Below are 20,880 nucleotides of genomic sequence, written 5' to 3'. Positions count from 1 at the left end.
AGCAGAAGCAGGAATAATGTAACGAAGAGTCTAGAGATTTGTGTGGTTGAAACAGAGAATTACATTGATGGTGAATAAAACATCCTTAAAGCTTAGGAAGTGCTAATACCCAGGAAGAGTGTTTCAGGCTGTAAGGTGATCTAGTTTGTGATCTTAGATAAATGAAGAACTGAACCAATGCCAGGACGGTTTGTATGAATTTGGGTGAAATTTTTTTTTTTTTTTTTTGAGATGGAGTCTTGCTCTGTCGCCCAGGCCGGAGTGCAGTGGTGCGATCTCGGCTCACTGCAAGCTCTGCCTCCCGGGTTCACTAATTTTTTTGTATTTTTAGTAGAGACGGGGTTTCACTGTGTTAGCCAGGATGGTCTCAATTTCCTGACCTCATGATCCACCCACGTCGGCCTCCCAAAGGGTGAATTCTTTATTTCAATCCCTAAATAACTTTGTCCTATTTTATAGTCAGGACAATGAGAACAAATGTATGGCATGAGCAAAGAGATGAGGTGAGGGAGTACATTAAATAGATGACTATTAAATACATAGTTCAATGATATAGCAGTATAGTTTCAAACCATAATTACTGATTGAAACAGGTGCAAAACTATTTGGAGAGTATTTTTAAACAACGCATCATATAGTATTGTAGTTATTAATATTAAAGACTTAGAAATCAGACTGGCTTGGGATTCTATTCAATGTCTGCCTCTGCTAGCAGTATGAGATTGGACATACTACAGAAACTCTCAGAGCCTTGTTTTTCTCACCTATAAAATAACAATTCCCCAATAGGTCCACTGTAAGAATCCCAAGTGAAAATATCCAAGGTAAATAGCAGGTTTGAGAAATCCTCTACAAATATGTCATTGCTTTAGTCTTTTAAATCTGAATATGTTGATATCCATCTTTCTTTTTCTCAATTCTCTTAACAAGTATTTATCTCAGCTCTAAAAATCCAATATTAGATAACAGTAGAGGGACATTTACTGATAGTAAATATTTTGAAATCTCTCATACAATAACTCTTTGGTTCACCATAGTCTTATCAAGATCAAATTTAAAACTTCAAACACAAAAGGCTACACTTTCAAACATGAGGCTACAATGAAAATTCATCCAGACTTACAAGTGTCAAGCCAGCTTGCAGACATATAAACCAGGTATCTACTAGCATGTGCATATACCTGCACAAGTGTCTGCCTTAATTTTTCCCAAACTTTCATTTGAAGTTGTCCAGGCAGAGCTAAACTAGAAAGCTATTTTCAATTGCTAACTTTTAATAGAAGACAGTTAACTTAAAAACATTGCTTTAGCTAATGTGCAATGCACAAAAATTGGGACTTGAAGCTGTTTTGGGTAATAGGAACAAACGAATTAAGTATGGTAAATTAGGTCACCATGTTACAAAATGAAAAGAATAACTATAAAGTAACAACATGCATTCATCAATAGATTTATTCCATTTGGCTTCGCTGTATAACTGAAAATAAAAAGTAATCTTCCAAACAACACAGGTCTGATTATGCTATTCCTCCCATTGAATTTTCAAAGATCTCCCTTGTCTTTAGAAAGAGCACATTTTAGTGTGGCTTTTAGAACTAGTAATTTTTTTTCAATAGATTTTTTGCAGAACAGGTGGTATTTGGTTACATGAGTAAGTTCTTTAGCGGTGATTTATGAGATTTTAGTGCACCCATCACCCAAGCAGTGTACACTGCATCCAATGTGTAGTCTTTAATCCCTCATCCCTCTCCCACCCTTTCCCCCAAGTCCCCGAAATCCATTGTATGATTCTTACGCCTTTGCATCCTTATAGCTTAGCTCCCATTTATGAGTGAAAACATGATGTTTGGTTTTCCACTCCCCAGTTATTTCACATAGAATAATGGTCTCCAGTTCCACCCAGGTTGCTGTGAATGCCATTATTTTGTTCCTTTTTATGGCTGAGCAGTATTCCATGGTATGTATGTGTGTATATGTATATATGTCACATTTTCTTTACCCACTCATTGATTGATGGACATTTGTGCTGATTCCATAATCGGAAAATTATCCAATTGTTAATTGTGTTGCTATAAACATGCACGTGCAAGTATCTTTTTTGTATAATGACTTCTTTTGCTCTGGGTAGATACCCAGGAGTGGGATTTCTGGATTTAATGGCAGATCTACTTTTAGAAGAACCAGCAATCTTACTCTCATAGTGTAAATCAGAGGTTTGCCCAGTATGTTCTAGAATGAAGATGCTTACAACTTCTGAAATGCTCACAGACCATACCACTAAGCTGAACTTTCAGGATTTATCAGTTGAAAAATGCATAATTATGAATTTAGAAATACCTTTAAATTATCTTCATCAGTTATAACACCCATATATTTGAAGATAATTATTTATTCCTTACAGAGAATTCTGAGAGTAAAATATATTTGCAGACTTTGACAATGGTGGTGTGGCTCATGGTGTAGAAAGCACTCCTAAGGTGAAAGAGGAAGGAATTAAGAATTGCCTCGGCACTGTGTTTTTACTGTTGTAGCTCCAAAGGATAGCACAGTGTTTGCACAGAGTGCGCTTGATACTTATTTGCTAAAAGAATGAACTAGTGAATATCAGAGTGCTAGTCTTAGTTATATTGGACTTTGAGGCTTTGTACCGGTTGCTTCCTTTAGTGAAATGTGCTACCCCAAGGTATCTGCATGGCTATTTCCCTCAGCTCCTTCAAACATTTGGCTAAATGACATCTTCCTAATGAGGCAAATCCACATCTGGGATCCTCAATGCCTCCTCCCTTACCTTATTCTACTTTATTTTTCCCCCTAGAAGTTATCACAGTAATTCTCTTACCATATAATTTTCTTTTGTACTATTTTTACTCTGTCTCCCACTTACAGAATGCAAGATGTACAAATGCAGAGATTGTATGATTTGTTCACTGGTGCAGTCCAAGCTTCTAAAACAATGCCTGGCATAGTGAATTTTTTAACGATTTAATCTTTGACAATTCATTCCATCTTGGTGTTTCTGATCTTTCTCTATAAAAAAGGGATGAAGTCTTCCCTGCTCAGCTCAGAGTCGTTCAAAAAACAAGTGGATTTCTCATTAGTAAATGAAATTCAATGATAGTTCTTAAATTTATACTTGTAACTTTTCCACATGGGGTGGTGTGGGTGATAAGGTAAGAGAATAGAGGCATCCTCTCTCTGTTTGGGTGGACATGATAGTTCACCCCTTAAGAATATATATATATACATATATTCTATGGGTTCTGTGTCTCTGGAGAACCCTGAGTGATACGTAAGGTTCTGAGGCAGCCTAAGTTGTAAAACACAATGTTAGCAACATGGCTGCTTAGAGATGCACAGATAACATGAGCAATCTGATGTGATTTCTTAAGGAATCTAGTTCTACTGAGGTATTATTGACACTACAAATTGCACATTTCAAGTGTAAAGCTTAATGATTTTGACAAATACATACAACTGTATATCTACAATGCTGATTAAGATGTAGAACATGTCCATCATCTCTCTTGCCCTTTTCCACTATTCTGATTTCTATTACCTTAGTTTTGCCTATTCTAGAACTTCAAAGGAATAATACAAATCTTTCCTAAATGGTTTCCATCGCTGAACATGTTTGAGATTCAGCTTTGTTGTTGTATGTCTGTAGATTTGTTTAACCTCCATATTTGTATTTCTGATCATCTTGAGTTTACTTTTGCATTAGGTGATAGGTAGAGATTGAAGCTCAATACCCTCTAACAAATGTTTCCAATTCTATAACAATTTGCTGAAATGACTTTCCTTTTCCTATTGAATCACCTTGATATCTTTGTCAAAAATCAGTTGTCTATATATGTGTGGGTCTATTTCTAGACTATTTTAATTCCTCTACTTACTTTTCTCACACCAATTCTATACAGTCTTGAATCTGTAGCTTTACAAGTATTTAAATCAGTTGGTTGAGTCACCTAATTTTGTCATTCTTTTAAAAATTACAGCTATCCTAGACTCTGCATTTCCATGCAAATTTGAAAATCAGCTTGTCATTTTCAAAAATAAATGCCTGTTGGCATTTTAATTAGAATTGCATTGAATTACAGCTCACTTGGTGGAGAACTGTCATCCTGTCAGTCCATGAACATGATATACATATCCATTTATTTAGGTGTTATTTAATTCCTCTCAATGGTATTTCATACTTTTTAAGTATAGAGATCTTGAACATTTCTCTACACTTATATTCCTTTTATATTTTATTATGCTACTATAAGTGAGATTGTTTACCTTTAATTTCCAATATTTGTTTGTAGTATATAAATTTTTTATATTGACCTTATATTTAAGAAAACAATTTCTCTAAAATTAGTTAACTATGGGACTTTTTCATAAAACTCTTACTAAACACTTGTGAAATTAACATTTTACGTAAATTACTTCTAAGGTAAATTTACCTCAATAAACAAGTCTTCATTTACATTAGTGATACACTCTTGCTGTCAGTCTCCTGTAGTTTAAAAAATATAAACATTGAGATAATAATTTCACCATATTTTAAGTTTCTGCTTGGGAAGAAATCAAATAAATACTTAAGTATAAATACCATAAATATAAAAGGGATTAAATGTCAATTTTATATGTGTGTCTGTGTGTGTGTACATATAGGTATGTATACACACACTCAGGTATATATTTAAAAGTCTTTACAAATCAAAGAAACAGCACTGCTTTTGCTGAAGCAGGACAAAAATACCTCAAGGCACAACTCCTCCATGTGCTTATCCCCTGCAGTGTAAACAGGGCCAATTCACTGGGTATTGTTTCCTTTACTTAGGCAGGATGATTTCCCCCAACTCTTAAGGAATTCAGGACTTTCCAGACCATTTCATCAGCAACCTCCTTCAACCACATAGCTGTGACTTTCATTTTTTATACATTTTGGCTGATATCACGAAAATTGAAAACACCAATGGTAAAAGTTTACCAGGACCAGACCATTTAATACTTAATGTAGAATTAAACACACTTACTTAAGACAAAAAAAATTATTTGCAAAATAGATGAAAAACTAGAGTGACAGATGAGACAAAGAGGCTTTTAAATCACATGAAGATTCCTCTGCTAGTCCTGGAGGAAGCCTAATCTAGGCCTTTTCGCCCATGTTGTGGGCAGAGGAGAATGTGAACTTAGATCTTAATTCATTAGACATAACACTACTGCTCTAGAACACTGAAAGATAAGGTAGCCTTATACAAGTAGATGAGACATGGTGCCATCTTTGGCTCCCTTATGACCTGAAACCTACTCTGCTTCCTCAGAGCTTTTACACACACAGATACTTTTGTTACCACTTACGTTCCAAGTTTCATACTCCCTTACTTAATATCCATATGCCTTTGTCTCTTAACTGTCCCCTAAATTTGACTATAAAGCCTCTAACAAAGTAGCATGGCAAGAAACTAAAATCTGTCAACACAAAGTTACTAAACATGTATCAGAAAAGAGAAAACCTATGGAAAGTATTTCTCTGGACCCAGAACAATCTGAGTGCCAAAGAAAGCTAACTTTGGATTTACACCTTGTATTATGTTTTATTTTGATGTATTGCTTTAATGGTAAGATTTTTCTTACACAAACCAGTTGAATTGCAGTGTATAAATTATACTCTCAATTAAGGGTCAAGATAGAAGGTAATGAAGACAAAGACCAAACTGAATGATAGAGTAGTAGGATCTATACGAATACTCTGGAAACCTGTGTGAACTTTGGAAATTATGCTCTGGTGAGTTTAAAACCTTGTTTTTGGTCTTTTGGGTTTTTTTTCCTCTTAACATGAAGAATGTGACATTTGGATGGATATTGTTGGGAGGTGGTTTCTTGGAATCGCTAGCATAAGAGAGTGGAGTGGAGACTTTTGCAGCTTGAAACAATTCCCCAGATCATTCCAATAGGTTCCTGCAATACCACCATTATTGCCTCATCCCACCAAGAATCATGGTGGTAAATTTTTTTTTAAAAGCATGAAAAACTCTGTTTACAGTGTTCTTTATATAATATACAATTCAGAGCCCAACCCAAATCAAAGTAAACCACACAATGATGCCTTGAAGCAAAGGTAATTAAGATGTGCAGATAATTAAGGTGGGCATTATCAGAAAAGCAGTGTTACAGCTTTCTAGTTCCCTCTGGAATGTATCCCACCAAGCCAATTCTGGCAGTGAAACAAAGCAAGTGTCAAAGAACTATTCCTCCTAAAACCAAGTATTTCCATTGAGATTTTGCTTTTTTTTAAAAAGGGTTGATATTTAAGTTGACTCACTCTCTTAATACTTCACTGAAAGATTTGCCCCTCTCTTCCTCACGCCACTGTAGCTGATTGAGGTAGCCCAGGAAACAATCTATCTTGTATTTTGATGATACTGTAGCCAATATTAGATCTAACTGCACTGAGACAGGCATTTCCCAGAAGAGCTGGGAAGGGCCTCAGCTTCCCCCATTTAGAAGTCCTGGGAATCCTTAGCTTCCCTCTGGCCAGAAGATAGAGTCTAAGAAAGTGCAGCAATACCTGAACTAATCAAGCAACTTTAATACCTTCCTCCCCATCTCTGGGGCCAGGCTGTGGCCCATTAAAAAAAAGCTTCTTTCCTTTCATATGACTTCCTCTCAAGGAATCTCATTAGAAGACTCTGATCTCCAAGTGCCCTCCCACACCTGCACATCCATTCTTGCCATCATGATTACAGACCATCTGCTCAGGTCCATTTCTTGCTCTGCACTTCTCCAGAAGAATTGATAATAAAGACTGTCATGTTTTCCAAGCACAACCAGGCCATATTCCTTTGTTTCTCTGCATCCAAAGCTGAGGAAAGGCCCTGCCAACTGCCATTCCCCACAGCATCCCATCCCCAAAAAGCCAAAGAGAGAAGATGGGACCATAAAATAATCTGGAGATTAATAGAAACAAGTTTGCTTTTTAGGATAAAGTGAAAGCTCACTAAATATTGACAGTGGAACATGGCTTTCATTTTATTTTGTACATGTATATATGTAGTATATGTGTACATACAAACATGTGTATAGAAATATAGAACATATATATGTTGTATTTTTTACTTTAAGAAGCTCTTCTGCTAAAGCCTCACTGAGCATGTGAGCACAGTGATGCATCTGAGGTCCTAATCTAGTTCAGTCACTTATTAGCTTGTGCATGTCAAATTACTTGAGTTTCTGGGCCTGGGTTCCTCACTAGCATATGACAGAGCTAGCAATTCCCACTTCATGTAGCTATCCTAAAGTTTCTATAAGTGTTTATATGAAAGTGCCTGGTGCACACCGTGCTCAAAAAAATATATGTCTTCTTTCCATACTCTATGAATGGCTGATTTTCATGAATACCTTTCATTTAGCAGCTTTACTAGGCTACTTATGTGAAGAAAATAAAATACACAATCAGAAATAGTGAGGTTATCTTTGACTAGGATGACAGAAGACATGCTGTAGATACTAACAAAAGTGCATTCAAGAGAAATGTAGTGTTTCTGAGTAATGCAGCTGGCAAATTCAAAGACAAACAATGTCAGAGAACTTTTAGACTTTCTAGAACACATTATGGTATCTAGAGAAAGACACTCAGGTTTGAGACTTCAGAATTACAGGACTCACTCATAGTCTAAGGCAAAAGACACATCTTCCCTAATTAGGTGAGAAGGCCTATTTCTATCACATCAAACTTTCTGGTCCCAGGAAAGCAATAATCACTCTCAGTTTCATTTTTCCCTAAGTAACCAAGATAGTGAAGCCATCTAGATCACTTTTAGAGTTTCGCTGCTGTTTCCATACTAATGTGTTTCCATAACCTAATGATGTATATTATTTTCATACACAAAATAAGCAAACCCTGTTGATTACTCAAATGCTGACGCTCATGTTTCAGTGAAACACAACAGGTGCTCTGTTCATCTGACAACATGTTGGGAAAAACCCTTAAAAAAAAAAAAGCAATCTACCCAAACCCAGGTCAAACAGAATAGGGTAAACATGATAAACATTGCACATCTACATCATGAATACACCATTGTGAACCTAAAGAATGCTGGAGGGCAAGAAGGAAAACCGAGTTATGAAACCAAGCCGCACACCTGGGAATCAGGGTGGAAAATGAGGACTAGGTTGATAGGGACACAATGGCTTTCCACTGTGTACAAGTATATGTGATTTAAGTTTAAAACCACGTGAATACACTTTCTCAAAAAATAAGCTAAAAAAGACAAACGTACTTGAAACCCTGAAAAGAATCAGTAAATTTTTTTCTTCTTTTTTGAGTCAGGTTCTCTTCCGTTGTCCAGGCTAGTGTGGTGGTGTAATCAATCATGGCTTACTGCAGCCTCAGATTCCTGGGCTCAAGCAATCCTCTGGCCTCAGCCTCCAGGGTAGCTGGGATGACCGGTACGCACCACCATACTTGGGCAGCATTTTTTTTTTTTTTTTTTTTTTTTTTTTTTTTTTTTTAAGAAACAGTTTCATCATGTTGCCCTAGCTAATCTTAAACTCCTGGGCTCACACAATCCTTCCTGCCTCTGCCTCTGAAAATGCTAAGCAAAAATTGGTAAATTCTTTCATCTGAATTTTATATAATATAAACTAGTAAGAACTGTAGAACTTCCAACACATAATGACTCCATCCAAATCTCTGCACTAGAGGCAACCAAACTCCATCAGCAGAATAGAAACCTCTGTTTCCAGTCTCTCTGGGTAAACAGAATCTTAACTTCTTTGATTACCAGCTAACATACACAACTAGCCTAAACACATTCACACTGACCAACCCTTTGTAATTTCATACTGGAGTGCTGCTCTCTCCCAGACTCCCAATACATTGAGAAGCATTGACCTGGACCCCTGACAGCTAGTTGAGGAGTCTAACTAGACCAGTGGTTCTCAACTCTGGTTGTACATTACAATCACCTGGGGATTTTAAATATCCTCCCACCTACCCCTTCATGCTCCCTTAAAAATAATCAGTCACTTCTGCAAAACTCGGAAGGAAGCTACACTCTTTATCCTATCAGTAGTTACTAAATAAAATCTGTTCTTACCACTTTAATCAATGTCTGCCTTTGTTCATCTTTAATAGTAGTTAATGCCTTTCATATGTGTAAAGGATATGTCCAAAAACCTTAATTTAAAAATATCTGTATCAAAGAATAAAATTTTCCCAATAAAATGTATAATAAAGGAACTAAAATATTTAACTGCTTTTCACACAATATTTAGAATAATTCTAAGTACTAACTCTGCGGGATGAGCCCTCCTCAAAAAAATTAACCCCACAGTCATTTCTTATTACCATTAAAATAAAATTCTCCTGAATCTCATTTCTATGTAGAATCTGCGTGTTTCCTGTGCATATGCTCAAACCATAAGTTCACTTAAAAAAAAAATTCAGTAAAGAATTTTCTCTCACTTGAAGTATCTTTACACTGGCTAGAGAATTCACTACAGCAAATTCCTTAATGGTGTTTCTGGTTTCCAGGTTTTGTGACTAACATGGACTGAAGAAGATCAGACATTCCACTCTAATTTATTCCAAAATCATTGCCTTCAGATCTGTAAGCTTTTTTTTCTTTTCTTTTTTTTTTTTTTTGAGATGGAGTTTTGCTCCTGTCGCCCAGGCTGGAGTGCAATGGTGCGATCTCAGCTCACTGCAACCTCTCCCTCCTGGTTTCCAGCGATTCTCCTGCCTCAGCCTGCTGAGTAGCTGGGATTAGAGACAGACACCACATGTCCAGTTAATTTTTGTGTTTTTAGTAGAGATGGGATTTTACCACATTGGCCAGGCTGGTCTCGAACTCCTAACCTCAGGTGATCCATCCACCTTGGCCTCCCAAAGTGCTGGGATTAAAGGTGTAAGCCACTCTGCCCGGCCAGATCTGTAGACTTCTAAAAGTGACTTTGCTTCCATGGACATTACTGCTTTTCTCCAAAAATATAAACTTCAATCACCTCTCAGGAGTTCTTGTGCAAGAAGCAAAGTGGTTATGCTTACATACTAAGTGACTTAGTCTTCATCAAAGTGATCCACTGGAAAACATTCTCTCACACCAGAAACTGGAAATGTTAGACTACAAACCTCAAATCTATATAGTATTTCAAAAGTTGTATTACACCAAGAGTAGTACTTATTTACAATAATAGTAACATCGACAATGATCATGTGGGAGTACTACATGCATGATCTAAATTAAACATTCTCTGCAAGGCATTGACATCCTACAAATTCAAAACATTGGAATGACTTGACACATAAAAGTTCAATTAAAAATATATGTTGCTGCCTAATTTGATTTTTAGACATTATATAATTAATCAAGCTGCAGCTACCTTATAATGTCTTAAGATTTTTTACAAGTCAATGAAAATCTGTTTACAAGAAATTTAAAGTCACAAAACTTCTCACAAGGATTTTTATAAAGTGTAAACATTGTGTACATTTAAATGCTTAGTATTGTGAAAGAGTAATAAATTGGCATATCATCAATTCCCTTAAGCAACAATGCAGACCTAACAGACAATAAATTTTCACACGGTAATGTGGTGAGAAAACATGCAGAAACCTGAAACAAATATCTAATACATAGATATCAAAAACTGTTCTTGCTTAACAGTCTACCAAATACACTGAATTCTTCCAATCCAAAAGGAGTCCTATTCTTGTTCATTTATGTTATTTTTTATATAAGCATTTTTCCTTAATATTTTTGAGCTATGTCTAATAATGAAGAAAACTGCAACACACATATGAATACATAAAAATATCAAATTCACTGCAAGGAAAATAAAACAATAGTCACATATCTCACAAGATGAAAGGAGAGATCAAGGGTACACACACACACCATTTAGTTTGATTCAATTTCATAAAATATAGCATTTGAAATTTCTAAATTTGTTGCATTTACGTTGAAATAAAAACATATAAGTATTTTTCACGACAGAAGACAGACAAATTCCTAGGCAGACAGGGGCGGGTCCCCAGTGAAACTCTACCTTCAAGCCAAGGACAGTCTAAAGCCTGGAAAACCAAGCTACCAGTTACAGATAGAATCCATAAACCAGAGTGAGAACCTCCATCGCAGTCTTACTCTCTCAATTGGTTCTTTTTGAATGATGTCTTTTAGCCAACCAAATGATGTCTTTTCCAAGCCCAACCATAAATGAAATGGCATACATTCCCCTATTCTAAGCCCATAAAAACCCTGGACTCAGCCTCACAGACGGCTACCCACTTTTGGGTCCCCTCTTGCTGTCGAGAGCTTTTCTTTCACTCAACAAATTCTACTCTCCCTTACTTTGTCTCCAGTGTCCCTGTATCTTATTCTTCTTGGGTGTGGGAAAAGAAGCTGGAACTTGCCGAACTGTGGGAGTGAAAGAGTTGTAACACTCCTGCTCGCTGAGCTGCAGGGCAGTGGGAATTAAAGGGCTGTAACACTCTTGCCCACTGAACTACAGGAGTAAAAAAGCTGCAACTGTATGTTGCTTGCATGTGTAAAACTTTTGAGCTCTTAAATAATTGTATTATTTGCAAATAATGACTGATTTGTTTCTTACTTTCCCATCCTTTATTCTTTTACTTCTCTTTCATCTGACTGTGCTAGTTAGAGCATCCAGTACCAGGTTGAATAGAAATGGTGATTATGGCCATTCTTTTCTTGCTCTTCAATTTAAAGGTAAAGTTCCTAACACATTAAGTTTGATGTTCCATTTAGATTTTTGGTGTATAACTTTACCAAGACATTATAATTTGCTAAGAGTTTATCATGATTGGTGCTGAATTTAATCACATCTCCTCTCCAACTATAGAGATGATGTCACTAGCTTTTAATTGAATATATGGTAAATTACTATAGTTGAATTTTTAATAATAAACTGTCTCTGAATCCCTAGGATAAATCAGTTTGTACTCATGTTTATGAATAATAATAGCCTACAATTTGTAATTTATTAACTTTTACCTCTATAACTTGAACCTATAAATACATAAATAATTTAACCACTATTCTGTTCATGTTTTACACACTTCCAGGAATACAATATCTATAGTAGAAACAGAAACCAATAGAGTAGTACATTAAAAGAAAAAGTACTACTACTCAAATCTATGATGTCCTTATACAGCTTATAAGTGTTTGTTCATTTTTGCACATTACATATTGGTCACTCAGCAGTCACTGAGGGCCTACACTAGACCAGGCACCATTCCAGTTCTAGAAATAAAGTGGTAAACCAGACAAAAACATCCTGTCTTCTTTGGCCTCCTATTCTAGATAAGGAAGTCAAACAACTAGCATGAATAAGTAAAGCATTTTGTTCCAGATTGTGTTAAATTGTTATAGAGAAAAAGCATGAAGAATGACAGGGAATACTTGAGTGAAAGATGCGCAGGTCATTTCATGCTCAATACAAACTGAAGCACATCTGGAAAGACACCAATGTGATAAAGGAAGCCAAAGCTAAGCATTATGATGAAAACAGTATAACAAACTAATTTTTGTGAAAAAGACAATTTTGTCAAGGCTGACAGATAGAGTAGAGTAGTAGTTCTCAGCCCAATTCCTCCTAATGCAACAAAAATAAGAAATGATGTCTATGATGTGACCTACCCTTTCCTTCCTTGCCTAGGGAATATACTGGAACAAAGATGAGACAAATGGCTATTACTATTAGTTATTTTTATTAAAATAAATCCCAAATTTTAGAATCATTTTTAGTGTACATAACTTACAGTATATTTCACAAGTGGTTAAAAATAACTAGGTTGGCAATATTTTAAGGGTCTTATCTAGCTGCACTTTAAGGTTCCCTGAAAATCTGACCCTTTATAATTCCACAGTTAACAGTAAACAAATATCCACATTTTATATAATTTGGACGCAAATCTTTAGTGTCTTTATCTTACTCATTTGCTAAAGAGGAAAGCTGCCAAAAATAATAAACATAATGACCTATTGTTTGGGCGTATCCAGCATCTGTTCCCCATCCTGTGGGGAATGCACCCCACCCTTATTCTCGTTCATGAAGTTTGGGTGGAGCTGACCTGGATCCAGGTGTGGACAAGTTAACTAGGCCTGATTGATAGAAAGAACACTCACATGGGCCACAGTAGTTGAATCTGAAAATGAAGATATATTTTACAACAGGCTTAATGAGAGTTAGAACTATGGTTTTTAGTGAAAATATTGGGATAGAGGCATTCTCTTTCCACTGAGTTTACAAAACATAAAATATAAAGTGGGAGCAGTATATTATATAGTATATGCTTGATAGTACTTAGAAAACCTCTTGAGAATAAAGAACCAAATTATTGGGTATAGATAGGGATGAGGAAGAGACTGATGAGAGAGGAAATTGCCCTTTTACCATCTGGGTTTGACAAAGCCTGAAGCCATTATCTTAGAAATTTTTCAGTTATATTTTTAAATCACTCTGTGTTGTGTTTCTGACATTTGCCATTAAGAAGTCCCAACTGATAAACCAATTAGCTCATCAATTAATTCAATTGGCTTAAAAACCACTCTGCCTTGATCCTCCTCCAGTAAATCTAGCTGAAACTGACATGCATGGCTGCATTTTAAATCATCATACAATTTCATTCAGGAAGCAAAATACTGGAATCCACATAGCAACAAATCTACATAAAGATTTGACATATGTATTAATTCATGTTACAAAAACAAAGATCACTATATTCAAAATTGTAAGGATACTGGTTAAAAATTGAGATGAAATTTAAAAATTGCACTTCTATGTTATTTAGCAAACTGTGGTGAACATGTATTTTCCTAGCTCATTAAAAATTATCAATCTAATCACCTAAGTTATAATTTTGCAATTTACACGTTAGTCTACATTTTCCTTTTTAAATTTTTAAATGAATTTGGCATGTTGGACAAAAAAATTTTACACACTTCCATCTACAACGTCACAAGCATCAGAAAACTATATGACAATTGAATTGAGGAAAGGTTAATCTGAATCAAATTAATATCCAAATAATATAAACCAATTAAAATTCTGAGATTCTGCAGCAACATGAGTAGGACTGGAGGCCATTATCTTAAGTGAAACAACTCAAACAGACACTCAAATACCAAGTTTTCAGTTATTGGTGGGAGCTAAATAACGTGTACACATGAACAAAGAGGGGAATGACAGACATTGGAGAATTGGAAGCAGGGAAGCGGGGTAAGGGGGAAATTGATGAGAAACGACATAATGGGTACAATGTACATTATTCAAATGGTAGATACACTAAAAGCCAAGACTTCACCACTGCACAACATACACATGTAACAAAATTGCACTTGTTCTCTCTTAAATTTATACAAAAAACAAACAAACAAAAAAACTGAGAAGGCACAGAGTTAGCAATCATTCATTTAGCCACCATACCTAAGTCAAACTTTGGAATTTTGAGTCAAACTACAGAATTTTGAGATAATTCATTCAAGTTTAGCACCAAGTAAAACTGAAAAGTCATACAGAGAAAGTTGCCTGTCTTCATAAGCTTTGTTAAAGCCAAGGCATCTGTAACAGTAGAATCAAATGTAGTAACTTCTGTGACTTTCCTAAGATTTTTTAAAAATCATAACTTGGTAACTTTTTGGATTCGTACTGATTGTTTTTCTTTACTGTATATTTTACATCAGAGAATTCATAATTCAAAGACCTAGAAGAGATATCTCTCCACGATTCTTAGCACATATGCTTTCTTATTAAGCCCCAAATACAGACCAGCTGAAAAGATCTTTAAGCTCCATGCAATATACACAGCACTTGGCAAGACAGAGGCTTGCAAACAACTGTCCCACAGGCAGCAGAAGGCAAAACAGCTATTCACCATTACTTATGTTCTTGAATTTACAACAAGGGCCACATTTGCTATTGCTCAGCTAACCTCACACGCCTGAGGAGATAATTAAACTCTAAATAACAAAAGGCATGCATTTTTAACACCCAATTAACCTGATGTAACCCTAATTTACATGACTTGAGAAAGTTACTGGTGAAGAAAATCCATGTTCTCATGATGTTGCTGGCAAAGCCTGGTGTTCTCAGTTTATTAGAAAAACTGAAATTATGATATAGAAGGTACAACTGTAGAAAATATGAATGAGACTCTGAAATTATATTGGCCAGGTCACTTGTGAAAAATTAACCCCCACACCAGTTGTGTTTATATAGTTGCTTAAACTGATAATTTTTAGGCTAAATACAATGCCTTCATTATTGAAACTGCTACCAAAGTTCAGAAAGATTTGCCATTGCATCTTTTAATGTTTGCTCTATAATCAGCATGTTTTAGAAACCTTATGTAACCATTTTCATCTAAAAAGTCAGACTCAAGGATCATGCTTATTCCTTTCTCCATGGGCTAGAACTGGGAAGTGAGTAACTAGATTTGAGCAACTTCTTATCGAGGGGCTTTGGCTTATTTCCTCTTATTACAGTGAGAAAATTACAAGCAAGTCTGTGCTAATGCTGGACTTTCTTAAACTCTAAAAGAAAAAAAAAGACGACCCACCCTAAAGAGCCGAAATCCTTTAATATCATCAAAACATCTTAAATATGAAGCCAGAAATTTAATAAAGGGATAAGAGAATTAAGGTGGTGAATACGGCACAATTAAATTTAAATCTTAGTAATATTTAATACAACATATTATTCCTACTTAAAATTAAAAACCAAACAGATCAAGTCAGAATCCAAGATACCTAACCAGTAGATAAGCAAGAAATGACCTGACTCTTCACTGAAAGGCAACTAGAAATAAACAGTATAACGCAGATAGGTGTATTCTAAAACCACAAATGCATACCTTCATACATTAAAAAACTGTATGTGGCTTAAGATTTAGTGACTGGTATATTTTCACAAAAGCATATCCCCACTGGAGGGTCAAAATTTTTTTTTTGTTACCTTACTTTAAAGTAAGAATGGAGCATAAGGTTGGCTAAAACCAATGATGTAAATACATACCAGTAGGTAATATATAGTTTAGTGGTCCATATTTTAATACATTTTATATTGTGCTGATTTCAGCTTGCAAGCCTATGAACAAAATTAAACTTCCTTTACTTGCATCCTAACTTCCATACTTCTAATACAAAAGTATTTTTGGTAAACAAAAAAAAGTAGTATTTTCAATAGTGAACTTTTAGTTTCTTGTGTTTCTGAACCCCTCTTTTGAAAGATTTGTCTGTACATAAGATGTGTGGCCTAATTATTTTTATTGTGACTTAGAAACTTTTGAGCCATAAGTACAAATTCTGAACCTTTTTTTAAAAAAGAACATAGTAAAAATGAAACAATTACACGGTAAAATTTTAGCTGAAAAAAGTGGCAAATTCTCTGTGGTACTCTTTTTGAACACTATTTCTTTATACTCCTCCTTACAAAGTGTTTTAGAATGATACAGTGATTACAAACATACATATAAACAATGATAAAAGCATAATAATCATGAATAGTGTCTGTGTGAAACATCTGTGTTTTGCCTGTCCATTAAAATCCAGAGTCTAAAAGGAATTACTGTAGATGTGTTTATTATTAAACCAACTCATTTCTAAACAGCATTAGTACATTGTCACTTTCCATTCAGTAAGAGGAAGTTTGAATCTTAATTAAAGTATACTTCCTTACCAGTTGTCAAAGGTGAGTAATGAGATGGATGAAAAACTAATAAATCTTGCTATTTTCTATAAACAAAACCAAATGCCAAACATTACACACCTTTCTGATTCTCCGTGAAGAAAGTCCTTTTATATTTCCATTGTGATCAAAATCAGAAACATTGATAGGATTCTCAGAGACTATAAACACATGCCCTAATTTTGCAAACTATTCTCTTTACTGAGTGGGAAAGAAAGTAAGGAATTTTGCACATGACCAAATTCTACCACTCTTCCACTCTCATTCCTGGAAAATGGTTCTTGGACAGAGAGCTCCTGATTTTGGAAATCACTTACCTTTGCTCTAAAATGATATACAGCATCTATTAGGCAATATGAATATGCTGCAAATGTTTCAAAGCATTCAGACTTATTGTCACTGACTTAGAATGTCAAATCTTTAAAATTAGGTTGACTTCACATTTCTCCCATCTAGTTTCATTTCCTATCCTTGATGCTTTCAAGTCCTCCAGCATGAACGTGATGTTCTCCAATTGATTCCATTAAACACTGCAATTTCACAGTTTCTTGTATAGCTGTTTATGCAGTTTGGATAATTAGTGTTGCATAAAGTGAAAACAAACAAAGATATCTCCCTCACTCACATATTATTCAAGGAAAGTCTACATAAAACGGCTGCAAGCAGGATACACACATTTTATTTCAATGCACTAAAATAATGCCATGTACATTAGAAAACATTCAGTTTTGCAAAGCCTAATTATTCAGTTTGTTCTTTTAGACTATTTGTCATGCCATTATTTCTTCACTATTCCATTACTCAAAATATCAGAAACTGGACAAAGACTAAAATCAAATCCCATTTAAAATTTTTCATTGATATAAGTAATAGAGCAGGAGTTTTACTGAGTAAATAGTTATAGGAAATCAGATGAATCTCAATGAAGTATATCAGTGTTTTCTGTAAGTCCACAACATGTTTTCCCTGAAGACTACCAGTAGGATTCCACTTGTCAAATTGCCTTCTTTTTGTTTCTATTCCTCTTGACTTACCATACAACTATCCCCTGGAAATACCTTTCTACAACCTTTGAGACACAGCACCTTTTGTATTACATGCTTTTACTGTATGCATCTCAACTTTCTCAATTGCAACACCACCATTTTCTAGCAATTATTTTGTAACACTGACTTCATTAACCTGAATCAAAATAATATAACCTACCTATGCACCCCCATTAATATGATGCTTTAATTAAAACAAAAAACTCATAAAGTGTCAAAAATAATTCCTTTTGTTATGACATGAGTTGGGATAGTGAGGAAATCTCACAAAAACAAGGGATAAGGGATAATTTTTTTTAAAATAACTTATACCTCTATTTTTGCCAGTTTAGTATTTGTCTTAAGTAAAGCTCCAATCTCCTCTATTTACATACTTAACACCACTTTCATTGATTTTGCAGTGTTCTATACTTAATCTCCTTTCAAATACATGAGTTGGGAAAGCAATACATTAGGTAAAAAAAAAAATTGCAGTAATTTCATAATTTCAAGATAATGCATTTAATTTTCTCACTTCATAAAGATCTTCTAAATTATGGTGACTCTATGGAACCTCCCTTTATGACACACAGAAGCTGCCCTGCACCAGGTGAGAGAGCATGGCAGGCAGGGTGAACATTAGCTGTCCTCTTCTCAACTCCTCCTATACTATTGTGTGTCCCACCCTTATCAAAGAAGGCTATCTTTGGCTAATTCATCTTAAAAATTTGGTAGAACAAGGTAGAGAATAAGTGTATATCACCCATTCTTCATATGTATGCCTGTGTAATTTTGAAGGATATCATCTCCAGGTATATGAATTCCTTGAGGACTGAAACCTCGTTGGAAGTTCGTACTACCCCTTAGTGTCCGGCAAATTATGTTGTACATAATGACATTGGGCACTTAGAAAATAAGCTGGATGTTTGGACTTAGAATGAACAGAAAGATTTGAGTCTTTCCGTGCCAATAGCACTCCCACAAATGTGGTGAACATTCCTAAAACCCACCAAATTTTCTGTGAGAAGTGTGGCAAGCACCAACCCCATGAAGTGACACAAGGCAAGAAGGGCAAGGATTCTCTGTATGCCCAGGGAAAGTAGTGTTATGACAGATAGCAGGGTGGCTCTGGTGGGCAGACTAAGCCAATTATCCAGAAAAAAAGCTAAAACTACAAAGAAGATTGTGCTAAGGCTTAGTGCATTAAGCCCAGCCCAACTGCAGATCTAAGAGAATGCCAGCTATCAAAAGATGCAAGCATTTTGAACTGGAAGGAGATAAGAAGAGACATGGCCAAGTGATATGGTTCTAAGGGTCTTTTTTTTTTTTTTTTGAGAGGAGTCTCACTCTGTTGCCCAGGCTGGAGGGCATTGGCAATCTCGGCTCACTGCAGCCTCTACTTCCCGGGGATTCAAGTGATTGTCTTGCTTCGGCCTCCCCAGTAGCTGGGATTATAGGTGCTCCCCACCACAATCAGCTGATTTTTGTATGTCTAGTAGAGAAGAGGTTTCACAATGTTGGCCAGATTGGTCTCCAACTCCTGACCTCAGGTAATCTGCAAGCCTCAGCTTCCCAAAGTGTTGGGACTGCAGGCGTGAGCCACAGCGCCCAGCCCTAAGTGTCATCTTTTGTTTTATTATGAAAAAATAAAATCTTGAGTTTACATTCATACAAAAAAAGAAAGATTTGAAAGCAAATCTAAAACACAAAATTTTAGGTTGTACCATCTGAAATACAACCACTACAGAATGAGATCTTTTAGGAATGTATATAAGAACATGCTACTAAACAAAATATTCATTTTATTAGATTTTTTAAAAACTTAAGGTTGGTATCTAAAAGAATATGGCCATTTTATAATCAAATAGAGAAAGACAAATTTTAGTAACTTGAGAATGGCCACAAAGTTACTGAAGAACAAGAACTTAAAGCTATGGCTGAAGATGCCCATTTCAATATTACATCCACATTTTTTTCACTTACATGCAATTTCCCTCTCTTTAATAAAAATTAGAAAATGATATAATTGCACTAATGGGTTTGATATGGATCTGATCCAAATCAAGCTCTTTAAAAACAATTTTATAGATAATGTAAAAATAAGTTTTGCCTTTCTAACACCCTATGCCCTCTTCCAGATATTATCACTCTACATGCAATAAAAAAGCATATACATATATACATGTGTGTATGGATAGATACATGTATATAATTTGTATGTTTTTTTATATTTAAACATGTCTAGCCCTATTTACCCTATAAACCCCTTAATCTTCATGGGGGTGAGTAGCAAGAAATACTTAGCCTACAATATCAGCACTCCAGTGATAGTGTGGTAGGCAGCATTTGATATGGTTCCCAATGATAACCCTTGTGTAGTCACCTCCCCTGAGTGTGGGTGGAGCATAGTGATTTGCCTCTGGTGAACCCAATACAGCAAAGGGGATGGGATGGCAGTTGCTGATGTCACAGAAGACTGTGACTTCCATCTTCTGGTTCTCTCTTGCATTCTATGATGTTTCCAGACACTCTGTGCAAAGAACAGAGGCAAGCCTCCAGCCAGGAGCTCATGAAATCGTGAACTGAGGCCTCAGTGTAATAGCCCATGAGGAACTGAATTATTTCAACAGCCAGGTGAGTGAGCTACTTGGGAAAATTTCCAGGAGAGCTTTGAGATGGTTGCATCCTTGACGGAGACCCAGAGCTTGAGGACCCACAGAAACCGTGAGATAATAAATGTTGGGTTATGTAGTAATAGCTAACAAATGCACTGTTTAAAGGAATTCGCTCATTAAAAAATTCCATGGCAGTACCCTCCTTAAGTTAGAGGATGCTTCTCTTCATTTTCATACAGAAGGTAGCTTCTTTTATCCAGAAAAAAAAAGAAAAGAGAAGATCTGAGTGCAAACATACTACTAGATAGAAATAAAACCTACTGTTCAATACATCAGTAGGGTGACAATAGTTAACAATCTACTGTACATTTCAAAATAGCTAGAAGAGCATAACTAAAATGTTCCTAGCACAAAGAAAAGATAAATATTCAAGGTGATGAATATCCTGATTACCCCGATTTTATTTTTACACATGATGTGAATGGATCAAATTACCAAATGTACCCTGAAAATACGTGCATTTTGTATTTACAAAAAAA

General features: G+C 35.6%; 1 protein-coding gene across 10 annotated transcripts in view; it reads right to left on the bottom strand.

The window, feature by feature from the left end:
• The window catches only part of CRPPA (CDP-L-ribitol pyrophosphorylase A), a 329,262-nt gene that overhangs the window by 109,699 nt on the left and 198,683 nt on the right, over nucleotides 1–20,880 (bottom strand). The window contains exon 11 of one of the 10 annotated variants that reach the window (XM_063726062.1): nucleotides 190–20,590. The exons of the other annotated variants lie outside the window; for them this stretch is intronic. Coding sequence (XP_063582132.1) covers nucleotides 20,573–20,590 — 18 coding nt within the window. The 3' untranslated portion in view covers nucleotides 190–20,572. Of the gene's footprint in view, nucleotides 1–189; nucleotides 20,591–20,880 lie in introns of those variants that run through there. 10 annotated transcript variants of the gene reach the window in all.

This window comes from Pongo abelii, chromosome 6 (genome assembly GCF_028885655.2).
Source record: "Pongo abelii isolate AG06213 chromosome 6, NHGRI_mPonAbe1-v2.0_pri, whole genome shotgun sequence".
Taxonomy (NCBI): Eukaryota; Metazoa; Chordata; class Mammalia; order Primates; family Hominidae; genus Pongo; species Pongo abelii.
Note: the sequence above shows the minus strand (reverse complement) of the source record. Positions and strands in the feature narration are given on the sequence as shown.